The sequence below is a fragment of the Aythya fuligula genome, chromosome 1 (genome assembly GCF_009819795.1).
Source record: "Aythya fuligula isolate bAytFul2 chromosome 1, bAytFul2.pri, whole genome shotgun sequence".
Taxonomy (NCBI): domain Eukaryota; kingdom Metazoa; phylum Chordata; class Aves; order Anseriformes; family Anatidae; genus Aythya; species Aythya fuligula.
The window spans coordinates 6918325-6934083 of record NC_045559.1 but is presented as its reverse complement, the minus strand read 5'-3'; the positions used below and the strand labels follow the sequence as shown (position 1 = coordinate 6934083).

The 15759-nt window shown below is 49.5% G+C and overlaps 1 protein-coding gene across 1 annotated transcript in view; it reads left to right on the top strand.

Moving 5' to 3' along the window:
* Positions 1-2489: 2489 nt before the first annotated feature.
* CCDC3 (coiled-coil domain containing 3) overlaps positions 2490-15759 on the top strand; it is a 39776-nt gene continuing 26506 nt past the window's right edge. The window contains 2 exon segments of the mRNA XM_032207439.1: positions 2490-2902; positions 3792-3966. Of these exon segments, the coding sequence (XP_032063330.1) occupies positions 2490-2902; positions 3792-3966 (588 nt within the window).

Genomic DNA, 15759 nt, shown 5'->3' with positions numbered 1-15759 from the left:
TTCACATGGCCATAAGAATTTGGTTCCTGGGATGAAATAAGCTATGGTTATGAACATCTCATCAGCTTCTTCTGGCTCTGAAGAGGCTGGGAGTAATAACACGCCTGCATGTTGATGCGCACACCAAATGTGGGATCCACGTTGGAGCCATCATGCGTGGAGAGACCACCTCAGAGGGGCTGAACATCTTTTATCACCTCCCTCCTTCTGTACATGACCCCATGGCTTCCCCACATCTCAAAGCACCCTATCTCAAAAGAAACCTATCTACGAGGGTAGTACTGAGGCCTCCTTGTACACTGCTTTGCACAAAATGCCTTGGCGATGGCCACAGCCTTGCTTGGAGTCAACAGCCTCAGTTCTTTGTTCTCCTCCTTAGTTCTTATTTACATGTCTAAAACCTACTGAGCAAGGCTGTGAGACCTCCTTCTCCAGCACAGGTTAGTCCCTTCAGTTTCAAAGCAAAACCAGCTTTTCCTGGTGGTTAACACTAAAATATATTTTACCCAATAATTACCTGTTTGATCTAATGGAATTTCCTGAGGATATTTTCTCCAGAAGGAAAAAAAAAAAAAAAGTTTCAGATTTTCCTTTAAGCTTTTTTTGGAAAGCTATGCAACAATTTGTTGATTTCCAAGAAACAGATTATGGAAATGTTAGAGAAGCTCTATCTGTCACGATGGAGTTTTTCTTAGAAAGAAATCCGCTTCTGCTTTAGCAAGAACCAACTTTGCTGCTCTTGCTTAAAGCGATGATGAAACACGTTGCAGGACCACACCACCACGACACATGAATATTACCTTCATTAAACTCCTCGGGCTATTTTCTGCAAACAGCTGAATGTGATGAAACTATTCCCCAGGGAGACACTTGTCACAAGTCTTGTCTCCCTGTCCTGGGCTTGGCTCAGCACTCTTTAACTTACGGGTGATGATTTTGCACAACATTTCCAACACCCGTCCCGCACCAGGACCCCCTACGCCAGCACAGCATGGACACAGAACAAAAAGGCACCTTCTGCTACCGGGGCTTCTGGTCCTCATACGGGACAGGAGAGACAGATGGATGCAGGCAGACGGACAGATGGAGGAGGAAATTAAAGGAACCAGCCAGGACTCACTGTCAAACTTTTAATAACTGTTGCCATTAGGGACAGATGTAACCGGGACCATGTCGGCACGATCATCATATTCTAAAGTATGTTTTTGAAGCATCCCAAGCCCCTTCTTGGCCCTACTATTGCCAGTGAAATCTAATGTGGGAAAAGGACAAAACCGAGCTAGAAAGAAGCTATTTCAGGCTGCGAGTGGTGCGGGACCCTCGGGGATGCTCGGGAGCAGCTCCGCAGCAGTGCGTGTGCCAGGAGCGGGGTCAGCCTCCCAGCCGCCTGCCAAAAAGCTGGAGAAGCCCCAGGCTGCCTGAGCCAGCCCTAGGAAGAGACAGTGGGAAGCCCAAACCCACGGAGACCTGGCTTTTTATTTTTACCCTTCCCACCAGATGCGTTTTGAAAAACGATCCGCTGGCGAGTTTCTCCTCCAGCCTCAGCTGGAGGGGGAGAAGAGGGTTGGGCTCTTCTCCCCTCTCCCCTCCAGCTTCCCAGGCTCTTTTTCCGCCCAGCCAGGAGCTGTGCACAGCCCCCTGCCCCTCCAGCACCTCTCACCTCCCTCCCAGCCCTCTGAGACCCCCCTTCACCTCCCCAAACCTCGGCTACCGCCAGCGCGCACTTTGGGGCCAGGGGTTGCCCCGCAGCAGGTTCCCCTCTCCGGGGCTGGGTTTTAGGGTCGCCCTTTTGGCATCTCTGCCTCTGTCCTCGGCCACCTCGTCCCTCCGCATCCCTCTTTGCCTCTGCATCCCTCCCCTTCTCATCCCTCCCTCTCCAGCTCCCCCTCGGCACCTCTCTCATTTACATCCCTCCCCTTCGCATCCCTGCCCCTCCGCATCTCCGCCCGTTCCCATCCCTCCCCTCCGCATCTCCGCTCCTCTCCCCTCGGCCCCTCCGCACCCTAAACCCTCTTCCCCCCTCTCCCCTTCGCATCTTTACCCTTTCGCTCCCCCCCTTGCCTCTCCCCACCACTTTGGGTCTTTTTTTTTTTGGGTGCCACCTTCCCCACCTTCCTCTCCCCTCCCTGCCGCTTCCCCCCCTCCCCAGCCCTTCTCCACCTTCCCCTCCTTCCCTTAGGGTCTTTTCGGGTGCCACCTTCCCCACTCCTCTTCCCCCCCCCTCGCTTCCTTCTCCCCCCAGCCCTTCTCCACCTTTCCCCCCCCCAGGATCTTTTTGGGTGCCACCTTTCCCACTTCTCCCCCCCCTTTCCATTTCCTTCCCCCCTAACCCTTTCCCCCCCCAGATTAGGATCCTTTTGCCTTCCACCTTCCCCCCTCCCCCCAAATAACACCCCCTCTTTCCCCTCTTTCCCCACTTTCCCCCCCCACCTCCTCACCCCTCCTTTACCCCCCATACCTGCACTGTGTCCCCCCCCCCCCCCCCAGCGATGCCACCCCCGCTGCCTCCTCTGCTGCTGCTGGGGCTGGCGCTGGGGCTGGGGGGGCGAGCAGGGGCCGGGGGGGGCTGCCAGCTGCCGGCCGAGTGGCGACCCCTGAGCGAGGGCTGCCGAGCCGAGCTGGCGGCGATCATCGTCTACGCCCGGGTGCTGGCTCTCCATCCCGATCCCTACGGGGCTTACAATTACCTCCCCTGGCAAAGGGACCCCCCCGCCTCAGCCGGTGGCCAGCACGGCCCGGGGGGGCTTTTTTATTCGGCCGAAATCGAGCTGCTGTGCGACCAGGCTTGGGGCAGCATGCTGGAGGTGCCCGCTGGCTCCCGGCTCAACCTCACCGGCCTCGGGTACTTCTCCTGCCACTCGCACACCGTCCTGCAGGGCTACTCCTACTTCTTCTTCCTCCGGTGAGTGCCGAGGTTGGGGGGCCTGGGGGGGTCCCGCTGCTGTAGGGGATGCTCCAGGACCAGGACGGTGGAGGGGGGGGGGGTCGCAGCATCTCATCCTTCAGCCCCAAAACCGACCCCGACCAGAAGAGCCCAGCGATGCGCTCCTGATGCAGGCTGAGCCGCTGCCCTCGGGTTTTTATTTATTATTATTATTTTTTTTTAAGGGCAGGGCTGCTCTCTGGCGCTGGAGCCGGGCCAGCCGCCTGTCCCGCAAAGTTTGGCTCCGGGATTTGGGATCGATCCCCAAATAACGCACCCGGAGCCTTTCTCCCGGCTCTCCCCAACCCCGGCCAAATCCCAACTCCGGGCTGCTCGAAAGAAGAAGAAAAATAAACCGGGATGTGGGAACAAGGCTCCACCGTGACCTTTCAATCCAGCAGCATTTGCGAAATATTACTTAGTGGCTTGTTTCGAAATCCTGGGTATATTCTTACACTGGGTGTGTAGCAAAACACATTCTGATGCTGTCCAGTGCTCGCTCGGAGGCAGTGTCTCTAAGCACGTTTTGCACCAGTTATTTATTGACTGCTTGAAGGAGTCCTTAAACCCGGGGATCAAGGGCAAGGCAATGCATATTCAGGAGGAACCCAAGGCCAAAATACAGACGTGCCGTGTAGATTTGGGGGTTTGTTTTTATCACAAAGCAGCAGATATCAGTGCTAGGTCCTTGCTGCTGCTGTCTGGCCAAATGCCCCGGGGTGGAAGTTGGCAGCTGAGAGCCCCGCGTTGGCTAAAAGCCTGTCCGTGCAACTTCTGGTGGCACTTGTTCAGCCAGGAGGGTGACTTCGGCAGGAGAGAAAGCAAAATCCAGCCTCACGGCGGGCTGCCCGCCTGGTTTGTGTTGCAGCATGGATGAGAATTACATCCTCCTGCCGCACGGCGTGAACTTCCAGGAGGCGATTTTCCCGGACACGCAGGAGAACCGCAGGATGTTTGCCAGCCTTTTCCAGTTCTCCAACTGCTCGCAGGCGCAGCATGCCCTGAGCTTCTCCAGTGACTGGGAGATTCAAGAGGACAACCGGGTAAGGGATTTACTTCTTCAGTTTTTTAAGTGGGCACAGGCATTCTCATATCATTTGTAAACGTACGTGTGTATATGTACTTGCTTTGGGCAACCTGGTCTGGTGAGAAGTGTCCCTGCCCATGGCAGGGGGTTGGGACTGGGTGATCATTAAGGTCCCTTCCAACCCAAGCCATTCTGTGACCTGATAATTCTTATTCTAGCCCATTAGCAGCATCACTGGTAAAATTACACACTGCTGGGGAGATGTTCTGGTTTCTGTGTCAGCTCTTAAACTTCCCGTGGACCTGAGCAAAGCTTGGTATCAACCTGTCCATGAGCAACAGGTTGGGAACCAGCCCTGCCTGTTCTCCTGTCCTACCTTGACCAGGTTTTGCTGTTTGCAGCCCCCATACTTTAACTTCAAGTGGAAACGTTTGGGAATAGAGCTTGGGTTTTTTGCTCCTGTGCTCATCTCAGGTAGCAAGAGCTGTGCCCTTGTCTGGGCCGTGGCAGACTTTGGGAATTATTCTTGCCTGACTCCACACAGCAGCATAAAGATCTGCTTCTGGACTAAGTGCCCAAAGCTCCCTTCGTAGCTGCTGGAGTAACACAAAAGCCTCTTGAGGGCATGGTTTAACTGAGCCGTGCCAGCACCTGCCTCAGAGCAGGCTGAATGAAGTGCCTCTTTCTCCTCCCAAGGGAGAACACCACAAGTAATTCACCCTCTAGGCACTCCTCCCTTAAGTACATTTTTAGCATAGGAAGTCCACCGGTGCCCATTGCCAGTGGTTTCTGAGCTTTATGGGGCTGCAGTGTTTGTAATAAAGGCAGCCTTTTACTAAACACTTCCTTGGCAGCAGGGAGCAGCCTGCAGTTACGGGTGTGCATGTTCTGGATGTGCATCCACGCTTCCAAAAGTGGAACTTGGAGACCTCTATGTGTTAGTGCCAGACTTCGTTTTATGCAGCTGGGGGGTTTCCACTGGTAGCTGAGAACATTTTAAGCACCTCTTTAGGTCAGGATGGATGGGACATGCGTCATCACTCGTGTTTCCTGTGGATCCCTGCAAGGCACAATATTTACGTGCGGCAGCAGAAGCTCTGGTGGCTCGTTTGGGAGGGAGCTGAGCAGCAAACCCAGCCTTTTCCCCCACGAGCTGCCCGGCCACCCATGTGCAAAGTTTGAGCTGTTGTTTTTCCACCTGGCCAGCAGCACAATGGGCATGACCCCAGTCTGTGGGATGCCCTGCGAGCACCAGTTTTCCCATCATTGATATTTTTGGGAAAAAAGGGGGAATGGTGATGCTCAAGTATACATTTTAAGCTAAATGTAGGGGAACCTGTGGGTTGGTGCTTATTCATGCCAACAGTACATCTCACCTGTTACCTGGAAGGGAAACTACAAGGCAGAATCCCCCAGGGCAGGCTGGAGCAACCCAGAGAGCACGAACCAAAAGTGCCTTTCAGCTGCTGTGCTACATGACCCTGCACAGCTGTGAGCAGATTAAGGGGGAATTACAGCTGGGGCTGGGGGCTTTAAATACTTTGGCACACACCCGTCAAGGGAATAAATTCAGCCCTACTGCTGGCTGCTTTGTCTCCCCACTGCTTCCTTCAGCAATGAAAAGTAAATGCTTCCTCTGCACCAGTTAAAAATAGTTCAGGCTGACTGTGCTCCCATTCAGCCCGAGCATCTGTGCTCCCATTTTGGGAGATGGATAAGAATTGCATTAGGAATTTGCTTGCCCTTCTTGTGAGTGCTCCCCACATCTTCCCAATGCAGGAACCTGCATCCAGCGTGCAGCTCTGGTTAGGGTTTTGCTCCTCATTTTGCTATGTCACATCTAATGGTGACTTTCCTGCATCTGCTTGCTTCAGCTGTTTGCATCCCACCATGGTGCGAACAGTTTCCATCTCCAAATGTGCTCTGTGAACATGATTTGGAGAATTATTTATTGGAGCTTTTTGAAAAATGGGCTTTTAGGGGACTTTGGGACACCAAAGGGGCTCTGTGATGGTGTCAAGTGGTGCAGATCTTACACAGATGATGAAGCACATTCAGTAGTGAGCTGGCAGGGGTCTTGCTAGCTGTCTTTTGACATAGATGTCTGGTAAAAATCATTCACGAATGTTTTGTGAAGACAGAAGGAAGAGATGGAGATGCTGAGATCCTCAGACCAGAAGGTGAAGGTCTGGTTTAGGAGCTAGTAGCTAAGGTCCTGCCTTTGAGTCCTGGGACATCTTCAAAAGCAATCTGTCAAAAAGCAGCCTGGCCCTAGCAGGTTTGGAAGTGATGAAATCTGCTTCCAGCTGGATCCTGTACTCCAAAAGACTTTTATTTTTATTATTTTTTTTTTTCCTGTGCTCCTTGCATGCAGCCAGCCTCACTGCGGCTGTCCCATGGGGTGAAATGAGGGGAACACCGATGGCTCCTCTCCTCCTTCCGGCTGCTGTGCCTGAAGCTTGGGGAAGATGATGGAAAAGAGAGCAAATAGATGTGTGGGAAACCCTTGGTGCACTGACACAGTAAAGAGATGCAGAGCACGGGAAGACCTTTTAATTTTCAGAAAGCCCCTGGGCACGTGGGAAAAGCAGGCCAGAGCCCAGGCGCGTCTTGTTGGGGATAACACATTCCTCCTCCCGGGCTGCTACTGCTGCTGGAAGCTGATTCCAGCTGCGTTTTTAAGCCCCTTGCAATCTGGGCTGAGGGCCAGAAGCTGCTTTCCACGGCTTTCCAATAACCCCACAGTCTCGTAAATTCACTCAGGTGCCTGTTCTGGCCACTCTGGAGAGCAACAGTAGCTCAAGCTGTCCTTTCTTTAGGCACTTGCGTGTTGGCTTCCAGGTTTGTAATTAACAGGGCCCTGCTCTGACTTTTCTCACAGCCCCTTAGTGATGTTTGCAGACCTCCTGCTTCACTTAGGTTTGCTGCTAGGTTGCTGCCAAAGCCCCGAGTTCCCATCACAGCTCTGGGCTTGGGGCTGTAACAAGTCACTGCCACTTCTCTCCCTTCTGTTTAAAGCTGAAGAGCTGATGTTGGTGGAGATAACGGCATAGGAACTCCCCTTTTTCCCCTTGGAGTTATGGTTTCGGTCAGTTTTTCCCACCGTCCCTCCCCTTGGAGAGCTGCAATATTTGCCTATAAAAGGAATCCTGCAGTGGCAGCAGTTTCCTTTAATAAGGTGCTTTTATTAAAGAAAGGACCAATTAAGGAGTAATAAAAACCTGATTAAAATTCTTAAAAGCTCCCTGTTTGTACCCAAGCCTCACATCGGTGCCCTGAGGGAGGACCTGCAGATACATCAAAGAGTTTGCAAGGTTTGGCAGCCTCCTCAATGGCCATGCCAGGCTGCCCTGTGCTGGCCAAGGCACAACCTCCATCTCCCTTCAGGCTCTGAAAAGTGCCCAGGGGCCTTTTTCCTTTACTCCTGACTTGGCCTGTTGCAGGGTTGTGCAGTCTCTTGAATGAGACCTTGCTGCTTTGTCTGCACAGGAGGGATTACACCGCAGTGACTTGAGGTTTGGCTTATGGAGCTGTCAAACGCCCTTGTGTATGTGTCAAACTATTTGTTATTCAAAGGAATTTCATCTCCTGGTTTTGTCAACAAGCTGGTAGGGAGGCACAGTCTGTTGGTCTCCATTTAAGCTCGTATGGAGCTCGCTGGGCAAAGCTGCAGAGATGCTCACAGCCTGAGGCCATGCAGTGCTTTTTTGCAGGGCACCAAGAGCTGCAAGATGACCCCATGTCCATCACAAGGGAATTAACAGCAGGATGTCAAACTGACCATGAGCTACTGAGAGCACTGGCACTGGTGATAAAGCCCATGAAAGCTGAGGAGCCCCATAACTTCCATGAGGAGCCCAGTAACTTCCATTAAACTTGCTGAGGTTGCAGGGGAAGATTTTATCTTTTATTAAGTCTCTCCATGTGTTGCCTCTCCCCCTCTCAAGCATCAGATCCAAGGTCATGCTGCTACTTCAGTTGAATTACCCCATTCTCACATTCTGGGAGACCTTCAGAGATTTGTCTGGGTAATAATAAGGCTTTTAGGAGAATAGTCAGCGACCCTAATAAAAAGCAAGGTAATTAGCTCGTTAGCAGGCAGTCTACAAATATCTGCATAGCATCTTCGGGTCTTCCTCTCCGGTGGCATTTTGGCTGCTGTAACAAGCACCCGATGACCTGATTACAACACCTGCAAGGCTTTGGAGCAGCTAAAAAGAGAACCAGATAAGAAAAGCGATATAATTGGATAATTGGCCTTCCCATTATTATGCAAAGCGAAAACTAAATTAAATGGCATTCTTCCCCTGCGGAAGCAGAGGAAATAGTTTCAGAGCTATCTGTATTTTAGCAAAGACCATGTGCACACACTGGGAGCCACTGGGTCGGATCACTCCCTGACCCCATCCCTGGGCAGCAGTGAATTTGCAGCCTGTTTCTTGCCTTAATGATCTCAGCTGGGCGGATGGTCATGGCTCACATTCAGAGACACTTCATAAGACCATGAGGGCATGGAAAAACAGCAGCTTCCACAAAAGCTCTTTGGGCTACCGGAGGAGGATTTACATAATATTTGCCATCGGGACCTGTCTTGATCCCTTTCTGGCATGGGGCTGCTGCTACCCCCAGAGAGAGGAAAAGAAGAGGAAAAGCTGGGGAAGTCTCCATAATTTTTCTGACTTCTCTGATTTTGAGTCTGAGCTGTAATTAAATGATATCATGGCTAGAAATTGTGGACAGGTGCCTGCTGGAGAGCTACTCTCTGCCAGAGTTGGGTGCAGGGACCAGGGCTCTTCCTGCTGTGGCTGAGATGAACATAGGGAGTGCTAAAGGTGACCCCTTTACAGGAATCGTGCAAAGCATGGGCACTAGAAAAACTAGCTGATAACTAACAGTTTTCACTTGCAGTTACCCTGAAGCATCCAGGGAAAGGGCAGGTCATGGGCAGCCTCTTGTCGTGCCCTTGAGCATGGTGTGCAGCATACTGAACCTGGACAGCTACTGAAGCCTGGCTTGCTTGAGGCAGTTTTCTTTAACTCCCACTTACTGGTCTTCTGTGTTTGCTTGTGGCATGAGCTGCACAAGGGATCCTCCCTTCCCTGGCCCTAAGGACTGGGAAACAGAAAGCATTCTCACTTTAAAACACTCCAACGTGGCAAAGGCAGGGCAAAATGACCTCAAAGTTAATAAAAATAGGGTCCAATAAATAGAGGTTTGATTTTTTTTTTTTCTTTCTCCATCAGCCTAATAGCATGATAGAAAATGCACATCGCTTCTGGGTTATTTTATTAATGATTTACAGTGTCTTTGTTTTCCTCCCAGTAACCCACCCCGAGTGTACCCCATTCCTACAATCTGTGTTTGATTTGAATATTTGTGAGCAGTATTAGATGAGATGGAGAACTGCTGACAAGTGTATGGGATGAAGGGAGACCACGAGACAGTTGATATATTTGTGTAACATCCCCGAGAGCCTTTCAGCATGGAAATGGCATTGACTCATTTCCAAAACTTCCCACCCATCCTGTGGTAGAGGATTTTTAGGGGTGTGATTGGCAGCTCCCTATCAGTTTTCTGTCTTCTCACAACCACACAGGCTGAGAAAATAGAGGATAAAAGATCACGGAGGAGTACGAAATGGTCTTATCCATGGGATGTTTCCATTGCATATGGTCCATATGGTCTTTATATATATATATATATATATATGTATATGTATATGTATATATATATATACATGTATATATATTTATAGCAGCTAGAAAGTGTTCTGAATGCTTCCGAGGAGGGAAATGGGGAAATGTCTCTATTATTAGGTCGCCTTATAGAGGCACCTTATTTCTTTGTCAGGAGGCAGATTGGCTGCTTGCCGTCATACAGCACAGGAGGGTTGACCTTATGTAGCGTGTAAGAGCCTTGAATTTGATATTGGTTGTAACCAATCTGGGGCTGAAAAGGGAGATTTTCCCCACCCTTGAACTCTTTCTGTGACCGACTGGGAGCTGCTGAGGGGAGGCCCCCACTTTGCACCGACATAGGTTCAGGACAAGGTGAGGAGAGCTCCACATCGGTGTCCCAGCTCCTGGCGGAGGAGTCTGGACCAACTTGCTCCTATCAGCAGGTGCGGGTTACTCCAGAGCACAGCTCTCTCTGACCTACGTGTATGTACCTCAAAGTGTGTGATACCCAGACAAATATCTTGTTTCCAACCTGTGGGGCAAGGAGACACCTGGGCAGCCATGGATAAGTGCGTGCATGTGCCTCCAAAGGCAATTCTTCCAGGAGCTGGTGATGAGCAGACACCCACATGGCTCCAGGCTGCTTTTAATTATCTAGAGCCACGCTTTCAAGAAATTCTGTCTGCCAAATGCATGAAATCACTCTGGATTTCATGGCATGAGGCTATCTGCTGCTGTACATGAGCAGGCCTCGAGCCCTGAGCGCAGTGTGACATTTTGGGTCTCAGCCTGGTCCTTCTCCTTCAGGGTGGGAGACTGCTGGTGGCCGTGGAGGTGGCTGTAGGTGGTGGGGCTGAGCTCTGCACACCAAGGGACACAAACACGGGGCCAGAGGGACCCCAGTGTCCCTCCTGTCTTCTGCAGCCAAGGTTGTGGGGAGCCTTGTCCCCGCAGTGCTGTACCCCTGGGGCTCCCAGCCCAGAGGTGGTTGAAGGCCCTGTGGTGGTGGTGCTGACCACGAATCCTTCCACAGTGTTTGCTCCACTGGACAAAGATATATTTAAAATTTATTTTTATTTCAAGCCCTTGACTAAGTGGTCTCTTAGCCAAGGGTAGACACAATGTGTTTCCCGTGGTGTAAGAAAGATGCAGCAGCCTGGATGGGGCCAGCTCCATTGCATGTGGCACAGGCAGGATGTCACTGCTGCGGTCTCATAGCATCCAGGAGAGGCAGGACATTTGTTGAGCTGGTCACATTCCCTCTGCACTACCAAAAAGTTTGGGAGAGGCTGGGCTGAGAGATACCTCCTTCTGGGGAGGGCAGTGGGAAATTTGAAACTACCCCATAAGCACCCACATGTAATGGTGGGGAAGAAGCAGTTTGTTCAGGAGGCCTTCAGCACTGCTTGGCATTTGTAGGTGAGGCAGAAACTTTGTGCAAAGGTACTATTTGCTTTACTGTAGCCTTGCTGAATACGTTATTAAAATTTGCATAATGAAACACATCTGCTGCAAATGCTTTGCTCACCTGGAAGAAGAAAGAAGAGGAGAGGAGGGGAGGAAAGGGGAAGAGATATTAGAAGAAACACACTTTATTTTTCTACGAATCCCAGCTGTATTTGGAGCCACTTTTACAATGACACAAGAAGCAATCCCCACCCAAATTGCTGCCCTGTCTGGAGGGAACCCTTTTTACTTCCCACCTTGCATGCAACAGCAGCACTGTAGTGAGACATGGAAATCTCCCCCCATAATCTCTGGAGATGACACTGGCATGACATAAGCAGTGATAAGAAGATATGAGGAGACCAAGGCTGACTTTGGACCTTTCTCTCCTTCCCCATGTGTGAACATTTGAGTAATTCCTCTGCTTTTTGGTCCTCCTGCTCACAGCCCCTTCAGCAGGGGAAGGGGAACGTCTGTACCCCACTGCAGATGGACTGGGAAGGCTGAAAGCACTGGTGGGTGAGGGGAGGCAGCTGGTGGGGCCTTGGGCAGTTACTGGAGGTGGGACCTGAAGAGACGTGGGGTAACACGTGCTTGAAAGTGCTTCTGTCCATGTCCAAATCACCTTCCTCAACACAGGTTCCTGTAGGCAAGGTGATGCCCGGGATATCCCTGGCTGCCAAGGAGGAGGGTTGAAGCCTGTGTTCCTGTAGGGTGGGTGTATTATCCTGTGAACCCAAAGCAAAACAGAATCTATGACCCAAAGAAGCAGATCATTTTTTATTATTTTTTTCTTTCTTTCTTATTTGTTTTTGTCCTCTTTGAGCCAGTTGTACTTATAATTCATACTTGTCCCATGATTTTTCAACCACAGAGAGTGACAGCACCAAGTTAGCCTGAGAATAGTCAGCCCAATTATGGGAGCCACCAAGACCCTCTATAAATCTGTGAGTCTGTAGACACATTAAATGTTCTTGTGTATGCCATGCTTTGTGTAGTTCAGTAGTTGGGAAGGATGATTCATGGGGTCCAGGATCAGCAGTCCTGTGCCAGGGTCTGTCCATGGTGCACACAGTGGTCTGGCTGTGGGCAAGGCTGGACTTTAGTTAGCTGCTGGACACAGTCAAACGTGAACGCAGGCAGAAGTCTTTTCTTTCCTCTTCTGTCTCTCCTGATGCACCTGTGAGATGGAGAAAATGTTTACTAAAATCAACAACCGCGAAAATCCAGCTGGCAGCTGGCAGATGGGACACCTGTGATACTGCCTGTAACCGGATCAGCCATTGTGCCTTGAAGGGAGATGAAGTCTTTCAAATGGGGACATATTTTCTTCCAGCTCATGCATTTTGATGTTTATTTTCATGAAGGGCAAGCCAAGTTGGCTCTGAGGCAACGGTAGCTCGAGTCCCTAATGGAAGCTGCAGACAGAGCTTTCTAAAGCCTGTCCTGCCTCTACCAGCCAAGTGCCTTTCCAAATTCCCCAGAAGCATCCTTGCCCCGTGGCGCTCGGGCAGGAGCAGCCACGTGGTTGCAGGTTTGGCTTTGATGTCAGCCTGGAAACACATAGCTAATGCAAAGTGACAAAGCAGAACGGCTGTTTTGGGGGGGACTGGGAGGGTTTTGGTGTGGCCGATTGCAGCTAGTAACTGCCCAAATTGTTGCAGGTGCCTCTGGCAGCTGGCACAGGGGATGCCTCCTTTTGCTGCCCCAATTAAAGAGTTATTTTTTGGAAGGATACTATTACAACTTCAGTCCAGTTATCTGTAAAATGAATGCCAGTAGGAAAAAAACACATTCAAGGAGAAGCAAGTTTCCATGACATTGTGTAATGTGAAAGGGAAATAATACAGCTAGAAAGCCACGTCTGAATTTCTGCCCAAGAAACTTAAAAGCAAGAAAGCAAAAAAATATATTTCCTGAGATCTGAAAGCCTTTAATGGACTTGTTCTGCAGTATTTCTGTGTTTCCTGCAGAAATCAATGGGGTGTTTCAAGATGAGAAAAGATGTAAGACAAAGATGTAAGCTAGTATGTAAATAATTTCATCCTCAAATAGACTCATCTTCATTTCCTGTGGAAGTGTGGAGGGAGAACCATTCCCATTCTGTGGATTTGTAAAATCAAGGCAGGTATGATAGGCTGTGTATCCTAGTCCAGTGGAGTCAATTCTCTTTGACACAGGATTTATCCCCAGTAAGATTAGAAACAGCAGTCTGAATATTTTTCTATCTTTTAACTTATTCGTCTAATTCTTACTCAAACCAAAGCACGTGGCTGGAACGAAGCCTGACTTCTTCAGGTGGATGGTGACACATCCTTTTCATTGCCTCAAAACGCAATGAGTTTGTCACCTCCATTCATCTTCAATGTAAGTCTGTTTTGGAGCATGTTCACTTGTTTGGCTTGCTTTTGGTCTTTCCAGAGCCTTTGCACAGGGTCTGAACACAATTATGTTCTCCTGGATGTTTTTGATTATATTTTTTTTTTATTGTGGAAAAAATTCAGCTAGTTGCACAACTGGATGGTAGCTGGGGAGAGAAAGCAAGAAAAGTCAGAGTGGAGGAACAGCTTGTACTGATGCTGGCCAAGGATACGAATAGAAATTCAAATGCTGTAAGTCCCCATTTCCATTGCATGAGGAAAACATCCTGTTTCAGTTTCTGAAGCATGAACATAACAGCCACATCCACTGAAAATCTGTTTTGTTGTGCAGCAGGAAAGCTCTTTTCCACCTAAAAGCATCATTTTGGGGTGTGGAGGTGGAGACATGATGAGGAGGGGACTTAGTGATAGCACCTGTGGGAGAGCTCTGCTGGACACCAGTCCATGCTCTGAGGTCTCAGAAGGGTGGATGAGAGGTGCTGAGAGTTTATTCCTGGTCAACAAATGACACCTTAATGTGGGAATCTCCGTGTACATGGTTTATCTGTGGGAAGGAAGCAAGCAACTTATTTTTGGTGTGCATTTACCTTTGCTGGAGAGGTAGCTCTAAGCAGAGACAAAGAAAAAATAACAGGTGTAAATGAGAGAAAATATTGAAAAAAAATAAAGAAAGTGAGGACATAATCCACTGAAATGTATAACCAACTGATGTGGTGAGATCTCCATCATTTATGAGGTTTGGTTCAAGCTGGGAGTGGGGCAGTTGCTTGGAAGAAGAGTCTCTCCTTTTGCTGCTTGTGTCTGCAGGAAGATTTATTGCATGGGGCATGGCTCTGGGAGGGACTATATAAGGTTTCAGTGTGCTCTGTCCCTGTCCACTTCCCATTCCCACTGGGGTGACAGCAGAGTCTTGTCCCCTTGGAAGAACAGCCCCAGGAGGTAGCAGCACCCACAGCCCCCCTCCATCTACCAGATTCTCAAAGACAATCTGGAGGCAAAATTTTAGCAATCACTTGCAAATTCCCCGAGCCCTGCAGACAGCTAGAGCTGGACATGATAGCAGATGTTCAGAAAAGTCTGTGGATTGGAAACAGTTTTAAGAATACCCATGGAAGGGATGTTGCTGCCATCAGTGATTGTGGTTCTGCCTTTCATGTGGTTTAGGCTCAGGCACTGGCTGGCAGCACGTTTTGTCTGAGTTCAGGGAACACTTCATGATTTGTCCTTTAAAATCTTAATCGAGCCTGTGTTTCCTTAAGTCTCTGTTTCAAAGGACAGGGAACAAATGTGATTCTTGGGTCTTTTCCCCAAAGAACGCAGAACTTAGATTAAATGTATCCAGGAAATAGTAATTTATGCTCAAATCTTTCCTGCTGCCATAAAAACGGCTCAAAAGCACATCTAGTGACAAAACCCTCTTAAATCTGACCCATGTCTAGAAGCAGCTAAAATACTGCTGTGAAATGTCCCGGTGCTTCCAAGTTAGTGGAGCTCAGGAGCTGCTGGAGTGCATTCCGCTTCTTATGGATGGTCGTTGCTGCCTTACAGATGTTAAAGATGTGCTGTGGCTCCTTCCATCACAGCAGCAGCACCTGGGGCTAAACACACATCAGGGCTAAAAACAAAATCCCAAACAAGAGGCATCCCCGAGGGATTTGTCTCCCTGTTCCGTGTCTGGACTTCAGGATCAGCCTCGGGTTTGGTTTCTGCTCATTGTCAGAAACAACTGAAATGGGAGATGCCTCCCGTGGTCACTGCTAACGAAGTGGTGTTTATCATGCTCTGATAATTACATTTGCTGTGGTATTTACAGCATTTCCTATGTTTTCAAATGCAGAGATCTCAAGCTTGCCCAGGGCTAACTGTGTACTCTGACCTGCTCCTAAACCCACGTGTAGCTTTAAACATTAACAGACCATTGGTGGTGTCCAGGGTTGGTCCTAAACCCATGCTAGGGATGTGCATATTGCAGCACTGATCTCAGTATTCATCAGTAACAGTATCTTGTCCCTTCCCTACAGATACTGGATACTTTTCTTTTTCTTTTTTTTCTTTTTTTTTTCATTTTTTTCTTTTTTTTTTTTCTTTTTTATTTGTTTTCCTTTTTTCCTTTTCCTTTTCCTTTTCCTTTTCCTTTTCCTTTTCCTTTCCCTTCCCCTTCCCCTTCCCCTTCCCCTTTCCCTTCCCCTTCCCCTTTCCCTTCCCCTTCCCCTTCCCCTTCCTCTTCCCCTTCCCCTTCCCCTTCCCCTTCCCCTTCCCCTTCCCCTTTCCCTTTCCCTTTCCCTTTCCCTTTCCCTTTCCCTT